General features: G+C 42.5%; 1 protein-coding gene across 3 annotated transcripts in view; it reads right to left on the bottom strand.

Moving 5' to 3' along the window:
• Positions 1 to 6,404: 6,404 nt before the first annotated feature.
• The window catches only part of LOC139584586 (vasodilator-stimulated phosphoprotein-like), a 33,536-nt gene continuing 15,723 nt past the window's right edge, over positions 6,405 to 24,217 (bottom strand). For 2 of the 3 annotated variants that reach the window (XM_071416612.1, XM_071416621.1), the window contains exons 3-13: positions 20,883 to 21,063; positions 20,353 to 20,419; positions 15,446 to 15,770; positions 13,575 to 13,672; positions 13,344 to 13,392; positions 13,176 to 13,206; positions 12,742 to 12,784; positions 12,394 to 12,498; positions 10,293 to 10,362; positions 10,072 to 10,129; positions 6,405 to 9,727 (exon numbers count right to left, since the gene is read on the bottom strand). In XM_071416612.1, coding sequence (XP_071272713.1) covers positions 9,690 to 9,727; positions 10,072 to 10,129; positions 10,293 to 10,362; positions 12,394 to 12,498; positions 12,742 to 12,784; positions 13,176 to 13,206; positions 13,344 to 13,392; positions 13,575 to 13,672; positions 15,446 to 15,770; positions 20,353 to 20,419; positions 20,883 to 21,063 — 1,065 coding nt within the window. In that variant the 3' untranslated portion in view covers positions 6,405 to 9,689. The remainder of the gene's footprint in view (positions 9,728 to 10,071; positions 10,130 to 10,292; positions 10,363 to 12,393; positions 12,499 to 12,741; positions 12,785 to 13,175; positions 13,207 to 13,343; positions 13,393 to 13,574; positions 13,673 to 15,445; positions 15,771 to 20,352; positions 20,420 to 20,882; positions 21,064 to 24,217) is intronic. The other variant, XM_071416630.1, reaches the window with a different exon arrangement.

Genomic DNA, 24,217 nt, shown 5'->3' on the forward strand with positions numbered 1-24,217 from the left:
CGCTCCGCACTGCTAAAGCTAACTCTCTCTCCTCTGCTCTCATCCTTCTAGACCTATCGGCTGCCTTTGATACTGTGAACCATCAGATCCTCCTCTCCACCCTCTCCGAGCTGGGCATCTCCGGCGCGGCCCACGCTTGGATTGCGTCCTACCTGACAGGTCGCTCCTACCAGGTGGCGTGGCGAGAATCTGTCTCCGCACCACGTGCTCTCACCACTGGTGTCCCCCAGGGCTCTGTTCTAGGCCCTCTCCTATTCTCGCTATACACCAAGTCACTTGGCTCTGTCATATCCTCACATGGTCTCTCCTATCATTGCTATGCAGACGACACACAATTAATCTTCTCCTTTCCCCCCTCTGATAACCAGGTGGTGAATCGCATCTCTGCATGTCTGGCAGACATATCAGTGTGGATGACGGATCACCACCTCAAGCTGAACCTCGGCAAGACGGAGCTGCTCTTCCTCCCGGGGAAGGACTGCCCGTTCCATGATCTCGCCATCACGGTTGACAACTCCATTGTGTCCTCCTCCCAGAGTGCTAAGAACCTTGGCGTGATCCTGGACAACACCCTGTCGTTCTCAACTAACATCAAGGCGGTGACCCGTTCCTGTAGGTTCATGCTCTACAACATTCGCAGAGTACGACCCTGCCTCACGCAGGAAGCGGCGCAGGTCCTAATCCAGGCATTTGTCATCTCCCGTCTGGATTACTGCAACTCGCTGTTGGCTGGGCTCCCTGCCTGTGCCATTAAACCCCTACAACTCATCCAGAACGCCGCAGCCCGTCTGGTGTTCAACTTTCCCAAGTTCTCTCACGTCACCCCGCTCCTCCGCTCTCTCCACTGGCTTCCAGTTGAAGCTCGCATCCGCTACAAGACCATGGTGCTTGCCTACGGAGCTGTGAGGGGAACGGCACCTCCGTACCTTCAGGCTCTGATCAGGCCCTACACCCAAACAAGGGCACTGCGTTCATCCACCTCTGGCCTGCTCGCCTCCCTACCTCTGAGGAAGTACAGTTCCCGCTCAGCCCAGTCAAAACTGTTCGCTGCTCTGGCACCCCAATGGTGGAACAAACTCCCTCACGACGCCAGGTCAGCGGAGTCAATCACCACCTTCCGGAGACACCTGAAACCCCACCTCTTTAAGGAATACCTAGGATAGGATAAAGTAATCCTTCTACCCCCCCCCCCCTTAAAAGAGTTAGATGCACTATTGTAAAGTGGTTGTTCCACTGGATATCATAAGGTGAATGCACCAATTTGTAAGTCGCTCTGGATAAGAGCGTCTGCTAAATGACTTAAATGTAAAATGTAATGTAAATGTCTGGGAACCAACAGCACCCCGAACAGCTTCTACCCCCAAGTTATAAGACTGCTAAATAGTTAGTCAAATATTTAACCAACCCGGAATATCTGCATTGACCCTTTTTGCACTAACTCTTTTGAACACATACGCTGCTGTTACTGTTTATTATCTATCCCGTAGCCTAGTCACTTTATCCCTGCCTATATGTACATATCTACCTCAATTACCTCATAGCCCTGCACATTGACTCGGTACTGGTACCCTGTGTATATAGCCAAGTTTTCGTTACTCATTGTGTAATTATTCCTTGTGTTATAATTTTTTCTATTTATTCCTCGTTTAAAATTTTCTACAATTTATTTTCTTTTTTTCTGCATTGTTGGGAAGTAAGTAAGCACTTCACTGTTAGTCTACACCTGTTGTATACGAAGGATGTGACAAAATCTTTTAATTCGATTTGATGAAGTCAAGAAGCTACTACTAGCTAGTTAGCTACATTGACCAGCTAGGTTCACAATGTACAAAAAAAGCAAGTTGTGAAATTAGAGGATAATTTAGTACAACCATTAGCAACAATTTAGAGTATCTGTGAAAAACTGGACCAAAGCTTTTGTACTTATGCATAATCAATGAATATGGTAAAGTACAGTAGGGGAAGTAGATTAAAGACGCTCTCTCCCTCTGCTCTCAAACATCACATTGACGCAAAGCTGATGGCAAAGCAAAGCGACGCGTATATGAGTGGTGGAGAGGACTTCCAAGGACTTAAGAATGTTCTTAAGTGGCAGCTTTTGCCATTACAAAAACTAATCAGTGAAAAGTAGGATGTAAACACAATACCTTTAATCAGGAGTTCACAGCGATTTTTCCCTTGACATGGTAAAATAACTCAAGCATGGATTGGTAACTTATTTTCTAATTTTGCAGACAGAAAATAGAAGCCATATGCAACTTCGATCAAAAAGAATGGCACTGATTGGCCCTCATACCCAGCCGCCCCGTTTGACCTAGAGATTTGAGCATTTGCGCGTAGATGTCTTTCCTCGTGCTGAACAATTTGCCTCAAGGACCCATGAGGTCTGTTAGGACTTTTCCTCCATCTTGGACATTTTTGAAAACCTTTAAATTTTTCTCCTTATGAACCATAGGACCAAAGGACACCACTTGTGGAATGCAGGCCCATGGTACATGCTTTAACTTAGTTTGAGATAAGCTAAGGGATTGGTCATTTAAACCACTGTAAATCCACATCAACTTTAAACTTGTCACTGCTATCATGGACGTGCCTAAGATGGACCACTCTGAATTTGGTAATGATATCTCAAAAAACAAGGAAACTATTAACAACTCATCCTTTACATACTGTATGTCAGTGGTTCCCAAACTTTTTATAGTCCCCGTACCCCTTCAAACATTAAACCTCCAGCTGCATACCCCCTCTAGCACCAGGGTCAGCACACTCTCAAATGTTGTTTTTTGCCATCATTGAAAGCCTGCCACACACACACTATACGATACATTTATTAAACATAAGAATGGGTGTGAGTTTTTGTCACAACCCGGCTCCTGGGAAGTGACAAAGAGCTCTTATAGGACCAGGGCACAGATAATCAATCATTTTGCTCTTTATTTAGCCATCTTACATATAAAACCTTATTTGTTCATCGAAAATTGTGAATAACTCACCACAGGTTAATGAGAAGGGTGTGCTTGAAAGGATGCACATTACTCTGCAATGTTGGGTTGTATTGGAGAGAGTCTCAGTCTTAAATCATTTCCCACACACAGTCTGTGCCTGTATTTAGTTTTTCATGCTAGTGAGGGCCAAGAATCCACTCTCACATAGGTACGTGGTTGCAAAGGATGAGTTCAATATGCGCCTCGGAATTGGATAAGAAGGATGCGCGCAGTTGCATCCCTGATGTGTCTGTCTTCACTTGTAGCCTACTTCTAGCTGAGATGCCTGTGAGAAGGGCCCAATCACGCCACAGCCCTATATGGGAGGACCCTTCAGTTAAATGCTTTTGGACAAAGTTTCACAATTATTCAAATATCATCATTCTAAATACTCAATACTCAACCATTATGTTACTTAAATGGTGATAGCCCCTTGAATCTCTTAATCAATCGGAGAAGATTACTGTTGGAAGGCAGCATGGTTATGAAAACAAGGTTGGCTCTAAGGTGGCAACTACCTCCCTCTCTCACATTTAACCAGGAGATACAGTTACTATTAGAAGTTAGAACATAATTATCGACAGTGCGAATGAATGATGCTAGTAAAGGAACAATTGAGGCCTGGACAAATATACAGCACTTGACTCTGTAAAGAACAATCTCAGCTAAAGCCCTACTATATATATATATATACACACACACACATACAGTGGCAAGAAAAAGTATGTAAACCCTTACACGGATTTCTGCATAAATTGGTCATAAAATGTTATATGATCTTCATCTAAGTCACAACAATAGACACAGTTTGCTAAAACTAATAACACAACAATTATTGTATTTTTTTTGTCTATAATGATTACATCGTTTCAACATTCACAGTGCAGGTTAGGAAAAATATGTGAACCCCTAGGCTAATGACTTGTCCAAAAGCTAATTGGAGTCAAGAGTCCAATCAATGAGACGAGACTGCTGTTGGTTAGAGCTGCCCTATCAAAAACACTCACAAAATTTGAGTTAGCTATTTACAAGAAGCATTGCTTGATGTTAACCATGCCTCAAACAAACATCTCAGGAGACCTAAGATTAAGAATTGTTGACTTGCATAAAGCTGGAAAGGGGTACAAAAGTATCTCTAAAAGCCTTGATGTTCATCAGTCCACGATAAGACAAATTGTTGTCTATAAATGGAGAAAGTTCAGCACTGTTGCTACTCTGCCTAGGAGTGGCCGTCCTGCAAAGACGACTGCAAGCGCACAGCGCAGAATGCTCAAGGAGGTTAAGAAGAATCCTAGAGTGTCAGCTAAAGACTTACAGAAATCTCTGGAACATGCTAACATCTCTGTTGACAAGTCTACGATATGTAAAACACTAAACAAGAATGGTGTTCATGGGAGAACACCACAGAAGAAAAAAAACATTGCTGCACGTCTGAAGGTGGCAAAAGTGCACCTGGATGTTCCACAGCGCTACTGGCAAAACGTTCTGTGGACAGATGAAACTAAAGTTGAGTTATTTGGAAGGAACACACAACACTATGTGTAGAGAAAAAAGGCACAGCATAAAAAAAGGAGAAAAAAAATGGCACAGCTGACGTGGCTGATTATAGAAGCAATAAAATTGGCCTTCTTTAGACTTGTTGAGTATCTGGAGCATCAGCATTTGTGGGTACAATTACAGGCTCAAAATGGCCAGAATCAAAGTACTTTCTTCTAAAACTCATCAGTCTATTCTTGTTCTGAGAAATGAAGGCTATTCCATGAGAGAAATTGCCAAGAAACTGAAGATCTCGTACAACGCTGTGTACTACTCCCTTCAAAGAACAACGCAAACTGGCCCTAACCAGAATAGAAAGAGGAGTGGGAGGCACCGGTGCACAACTGAGCAAGAGGACAAGTAAATTTTGAGTGTCTAGTTTGAAAAGCAGAGGCCTCACAAGTCCTCAACTGGCAGCTTCATTAAATAGTACCCTCAAAACACCAGTCTCAACATCAACAGTGAAGAGGCGACTCCGGGATGCTGGCCTTCTAGGCAGAGTTGCAAAGAAAAAGCCATATCTCAGACTGGCCAATAAAAAGAAAAGATTAAGATGTGCAAAAGAACACAGACACTGGACAGAGGAACTCTGTCATAGTTTTGATGTCTTCACTATGATTCTAGTATTGTGTATATATACACAGTACCAGTCAAAAGTTTGGACACACCTACTCATTCAATAAAAACCCTGGAATGAGTATGTGTGTCCAGACATTTGATATCGGGGTTTTTTATCTCCTAAATTTAGGGCAGATACTTCAAAACCTTGTTTCTTATGATTTGTTTTTTGCCTGCGTTTCTATGGCCTTTAGTAGTAAAGGCCCAAATCATTTTTTTTTTATACCTATAGGGGTTCTAAAATTCTAAATCAAACAGCTAAATGATCCATACCATATGTCAGTTTAGCACCGCCCTCCTCAACATCGTAGACTAAAGAATGATGCACTGGGTAAATGCAGGCACTGGGCTGGAGGCAATACAGAGTTTGGACGGATTATCACCTGTCACACAGCGAGGCTGCATCCTCAAACAGTGGTTGATGCATGGAGTGAAATAACCGGAGTAGCCTGAAAAACTTGCATATGGATGTTTTTTTCCTCATGTCCCTGCCCATTTGATAATGGGCCATTCTAAATCTAAACAAATGTTACATATTAGTAAAGACAAGATTCCATTTAGAATAGTGAAAATATGATCAGTTGATGAGAGAACAGCGTATATCAGTCACAACTAAAGTTGCTAAATAACTCTGAATCTAGCATATAGGACCTGTTTCAAATTATCACTTTTACGCTCAACATGACCGCCACATCAACATTGTGGTGAAGAAGGCGTAACAGTGCCTCTACAACCTCAGGCACCTGAAGAAATTCGGCATGGCCTCTAAGACCCTCACACACTTCTACAGGTGCACCATTGAGAGCATTCTGTTGGGCTGCATCACCGCCTGGTACAGCAACTGCTCCGCCCTCAACCGCATGGCTCTCCAGAGGGTGGTGCGGGCACCCCAACAAATCACTGGGGGCACGTTGCCTGCGCTCCAGGACATTACAGCGTCCAGTGTCAAAGGAAGGCCAAGAAGATCATTAAGGACCTCAGTCAACTGAGCCACAGACTGTTCACTCAGCTACCGTCCAACAGACGGATACAGTACAGGTGCATCAGAGCTAAGACAGAGAGACTAAAAAAACTGCTCCTATTATCAGACCATTGAACAGAAATCACTAGCCCTCTACTAGGTGATGCATATTCACACAAAACACTGCATATTCTTGCGGTATATAATGGTGTACATTCAAGTAAATATAACTGCCACTATGAAAACTGTTTAATACATCCCTAGTCTCTCCACCCACCCAAAACAACAGATGAGACAGACCATAGTTTAATACAAGAAACAGCTGTATTTGACCAGAAAGGCATCTCCAATTAACACACTTGAAGGCATTTTCTCTCACAAATGTCAGTGTAAATATCATTCTCTCTAATAGAAAAATCACCCATAATAAATCCAAAATAACAATTACAATTTATCAAAAAATACATTCCATTGTCATTACCACAGTATTTCCAATGGAAATAGAAAACCATATGCAATTTAAGTACTATTCTTTTTGCTTAATAACGAATGTATACGATTGTAAGTGCATTCAGGTGACAAGGCAGAGTTGCATTAGCTAAGATTGGCGTCTCTGTCAGAAGATTGGCATCTCTCATGTTAGCTGCCAGTATTATTAAGTACAGTACAGTACTTTCAGAAAGTATTCACAACCCTTAACTTTTTTCACATTTTGTGTTTTAGATTATTGTCCTGCTGAAAGGTGAATTTGTCTCCCAGTGTCTGTTGGAAAGCAAACTGAACCAGATTGCCTGTACTTAGCTCGATTACGTTTATTTTTATCCTGAAAAAACCTCCCTAGTCCTTGCCGATACAAGCACACCCATAACATGATGCAGCCACAACCATTCTTGAAAATATGAAGAGTGGTACTCAGTGATGTTGGATTTGCCCCAAACATAACACATTGTATTCAAGACAAAAAGTTAATTTCTTGGCCACATTTTTTGCATTATTATTTTAGTGCCTTACTGCAAACAGGATGTATGTTTTGGGATATTTTTTATTCTGTACAGGCTAACTTCTTTTCACTCTGTCATTTAGGTTAATATTGTGGAGTAACATTGTCATTGATCCATCCTCAGTTCTCTCCCATAACCGTCATTTAAAATCACTATTGGCCTCATGGTGAAATCCCTGAGTGGTTTCCTTCCTCTCCGGCAACTGAGTTAGGAAGGATGCCTGTATCTTTGTAGTGACTGGGTACACTATCCAAAGTGTAATTAATAACTTCACCAAGCTCAATGGTATATTTTATTATACAATCTACCAATAGGTGCCCTTTTTTGTGAGGCATTGGAAAACCTCCCTGTTTTTGTGGTTGAATCTGTGCTTGAAATTCACTACTCAACTGAAGGACCTTACAGATAATTGTATTAATATTTGACCTTTATTTAACTTGGCAAGTCAGTTACATTGGTCTGCAACTTTCCGTGGTGCTATGGCTGTTAAGAGAGTGACACGATGGCTGGATAGTGGCTGTGGCAGCATATTTAACCTTTATTTAACTAGGCAAGTCTGTTAAGAACAAATTCTTATTTACAATGACGACCTACACTGGCCAAACTTGGATGACGCTGGGCCAATTGTGCCCTGCCCTATGGGACTCCCAATCACGGCCGGATATGATACAGCCTGGATTCGAACCAGGGACTGTAGTGACACCTCTTCCACTGAGATGCAGTGCCTTAGACCGCTGTGCTCTGTAGGGTACAGAGATCGGGTAGTCATTCAAAAATCATGTTAACCACTATTATTGCACAGAGTGAGTCTCTGCAACTTACATGACTTGTTAAGCAAATGTTTTTCTCCTGAACTTATTTAGCTTGCCATAACAAAGGGGTTGAATGCTTATTGACTCAAGACATTTCAGTTTTTCATTTTGTATTAATTTGTAAAAAATAAATAATCTAAAAGCAAAATTCCACTTTTACATTATGGGATATTGTGTGTCGATCAGTGACATATATCCATTTTAAATTCAGGCTGTAACACAACAAAATGTGGAAAAAGTCAAGGGGTGTGAATACTTTCTGGAGGCACTGTGTCTTTAGAAGATCCTACACAGTCAGGTACAAGTCCCTGGACTGCACAGTGATACGTTGCAGTTACCTGCACTGCAGCAGAATCATACCAGGTACAGTCCCCAACCTGCTCCCCTCCTCTTATGTGGCGACTAGAAGAGTAGGCAGTGTTAGGAACGTAGAAATAGAATGGACAGAACAGGCATAGTTCTCCATGTCATTGGGAAATGGATATGGTTGGCAACCTATTGGACGTGCTTCACAGGGAGCTAGGAAATGTCAGGCAATAAAGTGCTTAAAAAATATTTATTCATTCTTAAATAGATACAATTGTTCACCTAACATCCAATCAACAATTGTTCATTGCTTTTAGAGGACAATGCCCATTCTAATAACTATGTTTGTGTTCAGGTGGCAAACTGTCATCATATCCCATATCGACCCCTAGCCCTATGTACTTGTGGAGATCTGAATGGATAAGACTGGCGTAAGTAATATGGTAATAGCTCCAACTTGCGCTGATTGGCTGAATGACATTTTTCCATATTGCTTACACCAATCTTCTCACATCTATACTAGTGAGGCAGAGGTTGCAGGGGCTAGGGGTTTATTTGGGATTGGGCCCGTTTGTCATCTATAGGTGGTCTGCTGGGGTTGTCTGTGCTACATGGAAAAGTGGGCATGGTAACTGGAATAGGACCCGGTGCAGACGGTCCTAACTGATATGCATCCGCTAATCCCTGAGGTGAAAAAAAAACAGTTGATGTGAGGTGTAGCCAGAGCTCAGAGGACAACCAGTATAAAGTGGCTCCGGGGTGAAGTTTCCCCTTGGTAGAGATCTAGGATCAGGTTCCCCGCCTCTAATCCTAACATAAACCACTAGTTGGGAAAATGCAAAACTGACCCAAGATCAACACCTTACTTTTAATAGCTGTAGACGGACAGACAGACATTTAACCAGGAGAACTCCCTTATTGTTGCGAGCTGGGATTTGTAGGTCCCTAACTGCTCCTGGGTAGTACAGAAACTACAGAGATAGGCTTCATGTGCGATTCTCCTGATTCACAGTGCCCCCCTGTGGTCAACTACTGCAGCTTGTTACAAAAATATACAAAAAAATGTACTTCTGCTGCAGCGACCAAAGTTAGGTTGACTTTTAAATGTGCAACTGTTGGAAATGTACTGCGTTTCGATGGTGTGGTCGATGATATTCCCTGAATTGTTTTCTCTAGTGAAGAGTAAGGCCAGAAATGGACACAGGTAAGATTTGGGAGTTGACTTGGGAGGTGAGTAGAGTAAGGTAGGCAGTGATGGCGGAGCAAGAGAGGCACAGCAAAGCTCTTGAAACGAGAAAAATAACGGCGAACAGAATTTCGGAAGAGTGCCGATTGGTACAATCCTAAACGTATAGGTATGTGGTGAGTAGAACATTGAGGGAGAACAGCCTGAACAGTGCAGGAAATGTATGATCCATCCACCCCTCCCCACCATCTTCTGTCCAGGTGCCAGTGGCTATATGTTGAGAGACTATACTGGGCCTCTCTTCTGCAGCTCCTGGATAAATGCTGAAAGAGAAAGAGGGGGGAATTAGTGAGAAAGAGAGAGGCTCCAAAATTCCTCACATAGTATCCGAACCTACAAAATATTTATTTTAAATACCTCATGGATTAATATTATTTTCTCAATTCTCATCATTACAAATCATATACATCAGTATGACTTATTCTGAGATATGATTTGTAATAATAATATTAAACCAAATAAATAATGTGTGTAAAAGGTAGATAAATATACTGCATTGGCTGGAGCAAAAATGTATTGCGATTCTTATTGACTGTACTGCTAGTAACAAAAAAAGAAAACGCTAGGGAGTGCTTCTTGAATGGGATGGGCCAAATCAGGAACTCACCCCCGATAATTTCATCTTTCACTTTATGGAGCTCTTTTCTCACTTCCTCAAGGATATCCTAAAACACACAAATCAAAATAGTATTATCATCTGAGAATGATGCCACTAGATTGTCTTTATCTGACACCATTAGTAGAGGAGCAATGGCTTCCTTTTATGTCTAGTCTACATGACAGTAATCCTTTAAAACACAACATAAACAGGTCAAAGGTGGAGCTTACCTGCTTGATTCTCTCCATCTCTGTGTCTTCACTGCCTGTGCTGGCCGTGGTGTTGTTCACTGCCTTCATCCTGATAGAAACACATATAGACAGGGAGTGAGAGCGATGGGAGGAGGAGAAAGGGAGAGAGGAGCGAGAGCGATGGGAGAAAGAGAGAGAGCGGCGAGACGGGAGTAAGAGCGATGGGAGAAGGAGAGAGATGAGAAAGAAACAGGTAGAGAATGGGGGAAAAAAGGAGTGAATGGTGGGACAAGATGGGCAGAGAGCGGGAGGTCAACAACAAAGACCAAGAATATGGAAGCTCAGTTTGGCCAAAAGTGGCGGGTTGTTACGCTCCCGAGTGGCGCGGGGGTCTAAGGCACTGTATCTCAGTGCTAGAGGCATCACTACAGACACCCTAGTTCGAATCCAGGCTGTATCACATCCGGCTTTGATTGGCAGTCCTATAGGGCGGAGCACAATTGGCCCAGGTTCGGCCGGTGTAGGCAGTCATTGTAAATAAGAATTTGTTCTTAACTGACTTGCCTAGTTAAATACGCTGCTATCCAGCCATCTTGTCACTGTGGTAACAGCCATAGCAGACCAATGAGGAGCGGATAACGCCCCTCTGCTGGTGTTGTACAGACATAGAAACTGAAGTATTTTCAATGGTCAGTGTGGCGTGACTTTGGCTACATTACTTGCAATAGGTTTTTTTTCAACTATGTACTAGTACACCAGATTTAACTTATCATAGCCACTGATCTTGAGTTAATCCATTTTGTTTCCAAATCTGAGGGGGTGAGACAATTGTTCGACTTGAGAGAGGCACCAATCCAGAAACAGACCCTAACCTCTTGGCACTTGATGTAGATATGAAAGAATTGGACTGGTACTATAAACAATATGCTAGTTTCCCTACCTTACCCTCTGATAGGCTAAGTGGATTGTTTTTTTTAACCATATTGCTTATACCCATCCAATCCCTTCAAATCTACACCAATGCCTAGGGCAGGTGTAGGAAACTAGATTTTTGTTGGGTAAATGGTTGGGAGGCCAGGAAATAATGTGTACATTGCAAATTGACCACAACCAAGGCCAAAAAAAGATTGTATTTGAAAAAAAACATTTTCATACCTTGATTACATTGAGACACAATCACCTATTTTTGTAATCGTGGGAATACTTGGGAACAGATTTCCTAAATCAAACTCCCTGTTATTTTTTTGTATTTTATTTTTTATACCAAAAATGAAAATCCCCCCCAAAATAATAAATATAACTTTTTTTGTGTGTGTGTGTGTGTGTGTGTGTGTGTGTGTGGGGGGCTAAATAAATAACTTGCCATTAGGCGGCGGGACAACCCTCGGTGTTGTCCCGCGGGCCGCCTGTTGCCGACCCCTGGCCTAGGGTGTATAGAGGGTTGTTTCTGGGCTGGGCCTTGTCATTAGCAGGAGCAGGACAAACATGCTTCGTCAGAGGTCATAGTAAAGGCACTTACAGCAGGCTCAGTGCAAAGCCGCGGCAAAAAGACACTGTTGACAAACCATCTCTTGCGCTAGTTGTGACCCTTTTTAAATCTCAACAAGACCGAAAAGACAAAAACAGAGAGTACCAAATACATGACCAGGCCTTGAGGATTGCTAGGACCTAAAGCCTCTGCTTTTTCTGTTTCTCAATCCTAGTCCTGGAGAGGTGCACATTTTAGTTTTTGCCCTTGCACTAAAATACATACTGGATTCAACCAATATATCATCATCATCAAGCCTTTGAATAGCATCAGATGTGTTTAGTGCTAGGGCAAAAACTAAAATGTTCAAAGCATTGTGTTGCTTAATCCCTTGGCACAAGAGGCCACACGCAGCACACAGGGCTGTTGGTAGTTCCCTAGTGGGACACTCCAGGGTGAAGTTTCCCCTTGGTACAGATCTAATATCAGCTTCCTCTCCCCAATCCTAACTTTAACCATTAGTGGGGGGAAATGCAAAACTGACCCAAGACCAGCGTCTAAGGGCAACTTCACCCTACACCAGTGGAGTAGCTGCGGAGAAGCTGTAGACAGACATGGAGCGCCAGCATTAGGGTCTAGGGATAAGGGTAGGGTGGGGCAAATAGGGTGTACCTGGGCAATGGGGCAGAGGATGGAGATGGGGGGGCGGGAGGAAGAGCAGGGGTGGTGGAGGTGGGGCTGCTCTCCTGCAGCTGGGTCTTGGTGGTTGAGTTAGTCCTGTTTGAGACATGCAAGATTCTCTCAAAACACGCTCTCTTTACAGAGGTGGGATAGAAAAAGATTGAATTTGTGCCTGCCTAGTTTTGTACCCCCATAGAAAACATAAAAACAATTATTGTAGAAAAGTAATAAACAGGGGGGAGGTGAACTGGGCTGTAATTTCCTGCACCACAGGTACCAGAGACGAGAGTGTGGTGGTGTTAATTGTGTTGATGTTCAACTGACCAGGGAGTTCCCTACCTTGGAATGGTGGCTGATTTCTCCCACGGTCTCCTGAGGCTGTCTGTCTTGGCAAAAGGAGATCATGAGAATTATGAAACATCAAAGAATATATATGATATTTTAGTCAATAAAAAGGCCAAAAAATGCTTCACAGCATTTCAAATCAGACAAAGGAGAGAAGAAAATTCATATGAGACAAGAGATCTGGGTTGTATTCATTAGTGCACACCGCAAAAGAAAATAAATAGCAACAGAAAACAAAAATGGGTATGCACATGGGGGCTGTTTCTTTTTGGACAAGTTCAGCTAGTCCCTCCCCGTTTCGGTGCGTTTTTGTTCATTTGGTGGTGCCTAATGAATATTTCTTGAAAATATATGCTTTCTGGAACAGCCGTCATGTGCACACCCAGTCAAATACAGTAGTGAATGAAGACTTCAGTGGATCTACTCACCACCTTGGCCTGAGGACTTTGAGGAGTCTTCCTAAAAGCATAAAATGACATTGCTTCATCCCTTTACCACAGTGTGACTTGCAGCTTACACACACACACACACACACTCTTAAGGATTCATTATGAGAGGATTGTTGTCTCTACTAAGATGATTTACAATAGACTTACATTGCTGGGCACATCCTTCTTTACGCCTGGATTATCTGACATTTTCTTCCTGTACAAAAAGACAATGAAGACAACAGCTTAGCCTCTGCAATCTTACGCACGCAAAGCCATATGATCGTAATCACACACACACACACACACACACACACGACAAACACAAACACTTGACGTAAACACTCATCACACACTCGTCCAGCCCCACATGTAACAAAGACTAAGGCAGTGGCTCACCGTCGGGCCAGGATGGCACTCATCTCCCCCATCAGATTTCCTCCCCCACCACCACCTCCTCCTCCCGATGGAGGAGGTGCTGCCGCACCACCATCCTCCTACAGAGATAAACAGGCTCTTTCAAGATGCAATTTTTTTTCTTCCCTTCCTTCTTTAAGGAAATCACTGATATGACAAAGATTTGTGAAAGATGGAAACCATGTCTTCACCTATATCCACTCACTTACAGACCAGTGATTACCTCAAGGGAGGAAGGAATGAAGCATTTGAAAGGTGTCCAACTCACTGAATATACAACAATGTTGTAACGAAAATCACTAATCCAGAATAGTTCCTGTTAAGAAAAACTTGAACGGCTATTTAGGAAATAAGTGTTCCTGGTCTCCAAAGCTTGGAAGATGTGACATGATTATAAATTAAAGTTGTAAATGAAAAAAAGGCATTTATTTTGTGTTTCATTTCTGTATGTACAGAAAATTTGGTTGGGAATCATTGATGTCACTGATTTTCAAGCAGATTTAAGTCAGGGCTGAGACTAAACCATTCATGAACACTCAACACCGCTTGGAAAGTCATTCACGTATGTCTTTGGCATTAACTTTTGTGTAATTGTCCCACTGAAAATCGCAGGGTTAGGTTTCAGAAGACTATGACAGGGTTTCTGCCAACCTTTTTACCTGGACTTTGCTTCTTTCATATTTAATTTGACCCGAGTTAAAAACGAGAGGTTTGGGTCAAATCCAATACAACACGAGTGAAACTCTGTATTGCCAATTATTGTGGTGGCAGCATCATGTTATGGGTATGCTTGTCACAGGCAGGGACTGGGGAGTACTGTATGTCAGGATCAAAAATATGAAAGAAGTAAAGTCCAGGTAAAAAGTTACAGGAAAACCTGCCTCAGACTTCTGAATAGCTAAACTTGGGACAGATTTGTATTTTTCAGTGGGACAATTACACACATTTTAATGCGTGAGCCACACCAGAATGGAGTGTTCTTGAATGGTCCAGTACAGTCTTTATTTTTTCTTGAATATTGCTGTCCATCAATGATTCCCAAACAATTGTAGTTAGATTTAGCAATTTTGACAAAAACAATAGATATATGTTGCCCTAAGAGTTGTGCAAAGTTGGTAGAGTCTTATAAAAAATAAAAAACTTCACAGCTGTAATAGCTGTATCAACTGTGGAGTGCGAAGACATATGCAATCAAGACATCTTCGTTTTTTGTTATTCATTTGGAAAATGTTCTATCATTTCCATTCACCTTGAAAAGTGTGGGCAGGTTCTATAGATCTGTAGGGGGAAAGATCCAGTCCTTAATAGATGTATTTGTAAGACAGCTAATGTGTAGACTGTGCTAAGGGTGTATAGACTTTCACTAGACACTGTAAACATTATTTATTTATTCTGCTACAGCAAATACAGTGTCTCATAAGCCCATGTTCCCTGGGTACCCTGAAGATGCATGACACTATAAAAATCAAATCAAATCAGGCATCAACAATGGAATATGGAGTAAAAGGGGCGTGTTTGTGCAGGCGTCTTTGAAAAAAGACAACTATATCATATTGGAGTGGTTCTTGAGACGTTAAACCAGGGCTCTCCAACCCTGTTCCAGGAGAGCTACCCTCCTGTAGGTTTTCGCTCCAACCTCAGATTATGACCAACCTGATTCAGCTTATCAACCAGCTAATTATTTGAATCAGGTGTGTTAGACTAGGTTTGGAGCGAGAAACATCCGGGCCGGTAGCGCTCCAGGAACAGGTTTGGAGTGCCCTGCGTTAAACACTTCTCCAAGCCTTGTAAGATCTGGTCAAAGGTGCAGTATGACTGCGATAAATGCAACCTGGAAAACGGCCATGTCTCACCTTGGCCGATTTGCGTAGTTTGGTTCCTGCTAGGGCTGCAGCTAGTCCCCCGGGCCCACCGAGACCCCCTCCATCGCCCCCTCCTCCCCCTCCACCAGACTGAGGTGGGGCAGGTGGGGCCCCAGACCCAGGGGGTGGTGGGGGGCCAGGTGGGGGTGGGGGGCCAGCAGGTGGGGGGCCTGGGGGTGGAGGCGGTCCTGGGGGAGCCGGGGGGCCACCGGGGGCAGAGGGAGGAGCAGGCGGGGCTGCAGGGGGGATGGGTGCGGCCTGTCTCTCGCTCTCCAGCCGCTCTCTCTCCTGCTGCTCCTGCCTCTGCAGCTCCAGTCTGCGAGGAGGGAGACAGAGTTCTTTATAAAATAATGTTCACACACAAGTATAAACGCAGGGACACACAAAAGGTGCGTGTACAATGTGAGATCAGTGTATCGTAGGTTAGAGTGTGTTACTATAGATTAGTGTGTATACAGTATAGTAGATTAGAATAATATGTTATTTAGCAAACACTTTATTCCAAAGTGACTAACAGTAGTGCTTGCATTCATTTTCATATGGATGGCATCAGCAGGAATGTAGCCCACTACCCTGGTGTTGCAAGCGCCCATGCTCTACCAACTGAGCCACAGGACCTGAGTGTGTAAGAGTCAGTATTAGGTTTAAGTGACACCTAACATGTTTGTTCAGACACCAGTTTATACCAGTCTGCTCTATCCCATTATCAATGACCAGGCGATACTCCCCAGTAAACCTGAAATACAGTGTAGACATTGTTAATGTTGTGATGACTATTGACTATTGTAGCTAATGACTATTGTAGCTGGAAACCGAAGAGTTTTAATGGAATATCTACATAGGCGTACAGAGGCCCACTATCAGCAACAATCACTCCTGTGTTCCAATGGCACGTTGTGTTAGCTAATCAAAGTTTATCATTTTAAAAGGCTAATTGATCATTAGAAAACCCTTTTGCAATTATGTTAGCACAGCTGAAAACTGGCCTTCTTTAGACTAGTTGAGTATCTGGAGCATCAGCGGGTTCGATTACAGGCTCAAAATGGCCAGAAACAAAGACCTTTCTTCTGAAACTCGTCAGTCTATTCTTGTTCTGAGAAATTAAGGCTATTCCATGCAAGAAATTGCCAAGAAACTGAAGATCTCGTACAACACGATGTACTACTCCCTTCACAGAACAGCGCAAACTGTCTCTAACCAGAATAGAAAGAGGAGTGGGAGGCCCTGGTGCACAACTGAGCAAGAGGACAAGTACAGTGAAGTGTCTAGTTTGAGAAACAGACTCCCCACAAGTCCTCAACTGGCAGCTTCATTAAATAGTACCCGCAAAACACCAGTCTCAACGTCAACAGTGAAGAGGCGACTCCGGGATGCTGGCCTTCTAGGCAGAGTTCCTCTGTCCAGTGTCTGTGATCTTTTGCCCATCTCATTCTCAAACAATTTAATACATTTTAGAATAAAGCTGTAACGTAACAAAATGGGGAAAAAGTCAAGGGGTCTGAATACTTTCAGAATGAACTGTATATAACATTCTATTGGTTGCAAGAATTTTGTAAAATAATTATAATTGAAAAACGTAAGTTTTGAATCCAGCGTCATTTTGTGTATCAGTTGCCATGGAATTGGTACATCGGAAACCTCTACCTGACTATTTTGCAATCTGTATGGAGAGCTGTAAATCATTTGGTCCCTAAATGAAACTGGTATACTCTTTTATTCATCACAATTTTCTTTAACCATTTTGGTCTTTAATGCAGGGCCGACAGACAAATTTCTTACTTTCTCCCCCTTCCACTTGCCTCTCCCATTTTTGCGGTAATGCTGCAATTAGTTGGTTGTAAATTTGGATAGAGCAAACATTTCCATATATTTTTGTGAGCTACATGTGTGACATAATTGAAAATGGTTGTTTAGCAATGATCAACAACCAATTGAGAGAGCTTGACGAATTTTGAAAATAATAAAATGGGCAAATGTTGTACAATCTAGGTGTGCAAAGCTCTTAGAGACTTACTCAGAAAGACGCACTGCTGTAATCGCTACCAAAGGTAATTCTAAAATGTATTGGCTGGGGTGTGAACATTTATGTAAACAAGATCTTTCTGTATTTCATTTTCAATAAATTAGCTAACATTTCTAAAAGCATGTTTTCACGTCATTATGGGGTATTGTGTGTAGATGCGTGCATTTTTTATTTATTTCATCCATTTTGAATTCAGTGTGTAACACAACAAAATGTGGAATAAGTCAAGGGTATGAATACTTTCTGAAGGCATGTTTATTCTGTTCATTACTCTCCCATCTGTAATGTTCAGAATTGTAGGCATGTGAACTGATTGGGATGATTCAGTCTACAGTCTAGTCCAGTCCTTCTCAAATAGTGGGGCGCGCTCGGGCTCGGAGCGATGCCAGGGGAGGCGCGTGTGACCCCGGGGAACATGCTTTTTTTTGCCGCAGGGAGTAGTTTTTTTTGCACCGAACAAGAGCACACAGCAGGAGATATGAAGTGCAGATAACAAACCCTTAAGAGACACCATGGAAAAATATTTAACAGGGATGAAAAGAAAGGCGGAGAGATACGGAGATAAACGTAAGTCTCCCGAAAGCTAAGACGAGGAAATATGACGAAGCGTATGTAGCGCTTGGCTTCACTGTGACTACGGTGGGAGACGAGGAAAGACCGGTATGTTTACTGTGTCTAAAAATGTTGGCAGTGGACAGCATGAAGCCAAATAAATTAAGGCGTCACTTAAAGACATTACACCCCAATCACGCTGATAAGCCGCTTGAGTTCTTTCAGCGAAAACGTGCCGAATATTGCCAACAATCGTCCCGCTTTGTGAATGCTACTTCAGTAAACCAGCGAGCACTGTTAGCATCATATAAGGTGGCGTACCAAATTGCTCAGTGCAACAAAAAAACACTCCATAGCAGAGGAGCTGATACTGCCTGCAGCATTAGACATGGTCTCTGTCATGCTGGATGACGCAAGTGCTGCAAAAATAAAAACTATCCCTCAGTCCACTGACACTGTCGCCAGACGTATAAATGACATTGCTAACGATCTTAAAGAACAGCTGGTAGATAAACTCAAAAACAAACGTTTTGCCTTACAGTTCGATGAAGCAACTGACAGCAACAAAGACTATTTGTTTATCGCTTATGTACGTTTTGACATGACAAACTCCCTGTGTGAGGATCTACTTATTTGTAATATGTCAGAGACAGAGCCACAGCTGAAGAGCTATTCAAAATGCTGGACTGCTTCCTGACTGAGAGGGCTAAAGTGGGAGAACTGCATTGGTGTTTGCAGTGATGGTGCACAGACCATGGCAGGGATGAGAAAAGGACTTCGGGCACTCATCAAGAAGGCCTCACCTAATGCTGAGTGGACACACTGTGCTATACACAGAGAAGCACTGGCATCAAGGCACCTTTCCTCTGAATTAAGGGAGGTTATGACTGACATTGTAGGTGTAGTCAATTTTATAAAGACCAGACCACTAAAAACAAGAGTATTCTCTGCTATCTGTGAGGAGAACATCAAGCTGTGCTGTTTCACAGTGAAGCAAGGTGGCTGTCACGAGGAAAAGTCTTGTCCCGAGTTTTTGAGCTCAGAGAGCAGATAAGAATGTTTTCGGAGCAGGAGCACAAGTATGACCTCGCAGAAAAATTTTGTGATGAGAACTTCCTGGCAAAACTGGCCGACCTGAGTGACATATTTGGAAAGCTAAATGAACTAAATCTACAGCTTCAAGGGAAAGATAAACACCTCCCTCAGGTCACAGACAAGATCAGCTCTTTCACTCGAAAGCTTGCAATGTGGGGCAGGCGACTTGATGAAGGAAATACTGATTCATTCGAGAACCTGCATGAATTTGTTGACACTACTGACTATGATGCCACCTCAGTGATTCCATATATTAAGGAGCATAGTTCATCACTGATGGGATTCTTTAAAAAGTACTTCCCTGAAAACAGTTCCCAATATAACTGGGTGAGAGATCCTTTCAATGCACCAGCTCCAACTGGTTTCAGCTCTGCAGAGGAGGACCAGTTCATTGATATGACGTCTGACTCCACATTGAGACTGAGGTTCACATCACAGACACTGAGTGAATCCTGGCTGAGTGTAGAGAGGCAGTATCCACTCTTAGGGCAGAGGGCCATGGGCATTCTTCTTCCTTTTGCAACATCTTATCTTTGTGAGACTGGCTTCTCTGCTGTTGCTGCACTGAAGACCAAGTACAGGTCCCAGCTAAACATTGAGCAGGAGCTGAGAGTTGCAGTATCATGCTTCAAACCCCGCTTCATTTCAGGCAAATTGATGCACTTTAAGTCTTTTCTGTTACAGACTAAAAAACAATGTTAATAAAGTTATTCTTTGTTGTAAGTTGATCTATATTTATTTCTTTTTTGTTTTTTGTTTTTCTTTAATGTTAATAAGGATACAATGTTATGCAGAGGTGTACTTATAACAATTTTATAGACAAATGATACTATTTACAGTCGCGGCGGAGAGTTGGGGGGCGCGAAATGTTTACTTCTTCCTAAGGGGGGCGTAACAGAAAATAATTGAGAAGCACTGGTCTTGTCCAATATTCTGTACTTGTTGCTGGAATTCTAGGGGGCAGCGTTTTAGAACGGTCTATCTATACTGAGCATTGTGAACACCATTTACCCTAGCAAAATGTAAATAAGTATAGAGACTTATACTTAAAATACACAAATGATCTACTAAACAACAGTCAGATAGGCAATAGCCAAGTTCCCTTTCACCGGTCTTAGTAAAACAATAACAAAAAAACAACAGTTGCAATACTTTCATCTCCCCTCTGCTGACAGAAACCAGATCATCTGCACCCCCCCACCTCCAACTAAAATCATGTGAATGGTACCTCCTCTGTTGCTCCAGCTCCTCTGGGGAGGGTCCATTCTGGACAGGGCGGGGGAGAGAGGAGTAGCCTGAGGAGAGAAACAGACTGAGTGAGTGAGTGAGTGAGTATTTTAGTAGTCCTGTTAAAATACTTTACAAAATGCATCCTTCCCTTCTCCTTCTGGCAATAACACCATTAGATAGATTAAAGCTGGAATCCTTCATTGTGAAACTGCCAAGTACATTTGTGATATTACTGCAAACAGCAACTTTTTTCCTCTTCTCTGACATCATTGCATGCGCTATAGAACAGCAGAATGTATACTGCAATTTGTTTTACCATCGACGCGCCGCTTCGTCAACTAAACAAACACAAGGACAAAAGCGGTGGGGTGGACAATGGCGCTGTTTCACCTACTGCAGATTAAATCTTTAAGCAATCCAATCCGTGATTGCAGCGAGAAACAAAATACAAAAAAAGGAACCAGGACAAAAAGTACCATTTATTTTGCAAAATGTTTTTTATATTTGATCCTATATTATAGATCCTACCTGAGTCAGTGAGTGCACTCATCACCTCCAGGGCATGCATCATGCCGTTGGCAAAGAGAACAGCTTCCTCCTTGCTGCCAAAGTTCATCCCCCACACCTGCCGGCCTTCCCGCCACTGGTGGAAGTTGGCGGTAGCCTGGTTGTACTTCAGCCTCTTGTCGATTGGGCAGTTGATCACCACCTAGGAGTGTCAAACAGGAAGTAAAAAGGCAATGAGAAACTACAAGTGGAATGACATTATGCGTTCACTGCGAGAATGTGTGTGTGTGTGTGGAACCTAGATAGTCTTTATAGCCTTTGAATTTCAAGATCGTTCCCCTCACATCCCTTTATGTTCATCTATTGCTATTTATCGGATTATACATGTTGGTCCAATATGAGTATAAATCCTCTCTGTGGAACCAGTGACGCAGTGGTGAATAAAAAAAAAACAAGAGCCTTTAGTGAAACTGAGCTACTATGGTAGGCGAGGCTAAGTCTTGTGCTACTAGTGTGGACCTTCCATTGCCTTTCCAAAGCAACAGATCTTTTGAAAAAGATGCTACGCTAGGATAAGTTTAACTAAAGTAGCCTTTAGGTTAGCAGTGGTGTAAAGTAATGAATAAAAAAAATCGTTTGAAGTACTACTTAAGTAGTTTTTTGGGGCATCTGTAATTTACAATTTATATTTCTGACAACTTTAATTCCTCTACATTTCTAAAGACAAAATTTACTTTTTACTGGAATACATTTTCCCTATTAAAGAATCTTTAATTTTACTCAAGTATGACAATGGAGTACTTTTTCCAACACCGTAGGCTAGGCTTTGTTAGGGCTCTCTAGTGCTAGTGTTGGTCTTCCACTACCCTAGTGTGAGAGGAAGGCATTAGCTCGAGAGCAGAGGTAGTGTCACACAGTAAACAGAAGTGAGATAGGGAAGACTGAAAGAAAGAGGAAGACTACTGACACATAAAGCCCCAACAATACTAATGAGACTAATCTTGATGAGCAGAGGTTGCTGGCTGCATGTTGACATTCTGCAGCAACAGAAAAAAGGACAAAGCCTAACCCACAATCTCTGAGTGTGACAGCAAGGAAACGCACAGGGGACTGGTTCCCATATAGTGTTATAGCACCCACGTACTAACTCTCACAAGATTTACAGTCCGCTTGACTTTTTCCAAATTGTTGTCCCTCAATCTAAAACACAATACCCCATAACGAAGGATTGGACATTTTCGCAAATTTATAATTAAAAACATAAACTGAAATATCACATTTACATAAGTATTCAGACCCTTTACTCAGTCCTTTGTTGAAGCACCTTTGGCAGCGATTAGAGCAACGAGTCTTCTCGGGTATACAAGCTTGGCACACCTGTATTTGGGGAGTTTCTCCCATTCTTCTCTGCAGATCCTCTCAAACTCTGTCAGGTTGGATGGGGAGCGTCGCTGCACAGCTATTTATGTTTTTCCAGAGATGTTCGATCAGGTTCAAGTCCAGGCACTGGCTGGGCCACTCAAGGATATTCAGAGCCTTGACCTGAAGCCACTCCTGCGTTGTTTTGGCTGTGTGCTTAGGGTCGCTGTCCCGTTGGAATGTTAACCTTCACCTCAGTCTGAGGTCCTGAGCTCTCTGGAGCAGGTTTTCATCAGGGATCTCGCTATACTTTGCTCCGTGCATCTTTACCTCGATCCTGACGAGTCTCCCAGTCCCTCCAGCTGAAAAACATCCCCACAGCGTGATGCTGCCACCACCACCACCATGCTTCGCTATAGGGATGGTGCCTGGTTTCCTCAAGATGTGACGCTTGGCATTCAGGCCAAAGAGTTTAATCTTGGTTTCATCAGAACAGAGAATCTTGTTTCTCAGTTGGAGTCGTGGAGGTTCCAAACTTTTTCCTTTTAAGAATGATTGAGGCCACTGTGTTCTTGGGGACCTCTCAATGCTGCAGACATTTTTTGGTACACTTCCCCAGATCTGTGCCTCGACACAATTCTGTCTCGGAGCTCTACGGACAATTCCTTTTGACCTCATGGCTTGGGTTTTGCTCTGACATGCACTGTCAACTATGGAACCTTATATAGACAGATGTGTGCCTTTCCAAATCATGTCCAATCAATTGAATTAACCACAGGTGGACTCCAATCAAGTTGTAAAAAAATCTCAATGATGATCAATGAAAACAGGATGCACCTGACCTCAATTTCAAGTCTCATAGCAAAGGGTCTGAATACTTATATAAATAAGGTATTTCTGTCAGTCAAGGGTTCTGAATACTTTTCAAAGGCACGGTATATAGTACCAGTCAAAAGTTTGGACAAACCTATTCATTCAAGAGTTAGAATAATAGTGAAGACATCAACCTATGAAATAACACATATGGAATCATGTAGTAACCCAAAAAGTGTTAAACAAATCAAAATATATTTTATATTTGAGATTCTTCCAAGTACAGTCCCTTTGCCTTGACAGCTTTGCACACTCTTGGCATTCTCTCAACCAGCTTCATGAGGTAGTCACCTGGAATGCATTTAAATTAAGAGGTGTTCCTTGTTAAAAGTTAATTGGTGGAATTTCTTTCCTTAATGCGTTTGAGCCAATCAGTTGTGTTGTGACAAGGTAGGGGTGGTATACAGAAGATAGACCTATTTGGTGAAAGACCAGGTCCATATTATGGCAAGAACAGCTCAAATAAGCAAAGAGAAACGACAGTCCATCATTACTTTAAGACATGAAGGTCAGTCAATGTGGAAAATTTCAAGAACTATGATGAAACTGGCACTCAAGTCCGCCACAGGAAAGGAAGACCCAGAGTTACCTCTTCTGCAGAGGATAAGTTCATTAGCGTTACCAGTCTCAGAAATTGCAGCCAAAATAAATGGGCACCAATAAAAAGCCAATACTAAAGGACACCAATAATAAGAAGAGACTTGCTTGGGTCAAGAAACCCGAGCAATGGACATTAGACCAGTGGAAATCTGTCCTTTGGTCTGATGAGTCCAAATTTGAGATTTTTGGTTCCAACTGCCGTGTCTTAGTGAGACGCAGAGAAGGTGACAAGATGATTTCTGTATGTATGGTTCCCACCATGAAGCATGGAGAAGGTGGTGTGATGGTGCTTTGCTGGTGACACAGTCAGTGATTTATTTAGAATACAAGGCATACTTAACCAGCATTGCTACCACAGCATTCTGCAGTGATATGCCATCCCATGTGGTTTGCACTTAGTTGGACTATCATTCATTTTTCAAGAGGACAATGACCCAAAACAACTCCAGACTGTGTAAGGGCTATTTGACCAAGAAGGAGAGTGATGGAGTGCTGCATCAGATGACCTGGCCTCTACAATCTCC

This window comes from Salvelinus alpinus, chromosome 1 (genome assembly GCF_045679555.1).
Source record: "Salvelinus alpinus chromosome 1, SLU_Salpinus.1, whole genome shotgun sequence".
Lineage (NCBI taxonomy): Eukaryota > Metazoa > Chordata > Actinopteri > Salmoniformes > Salmonidae > Salvelinus > Salvelinus alpinus.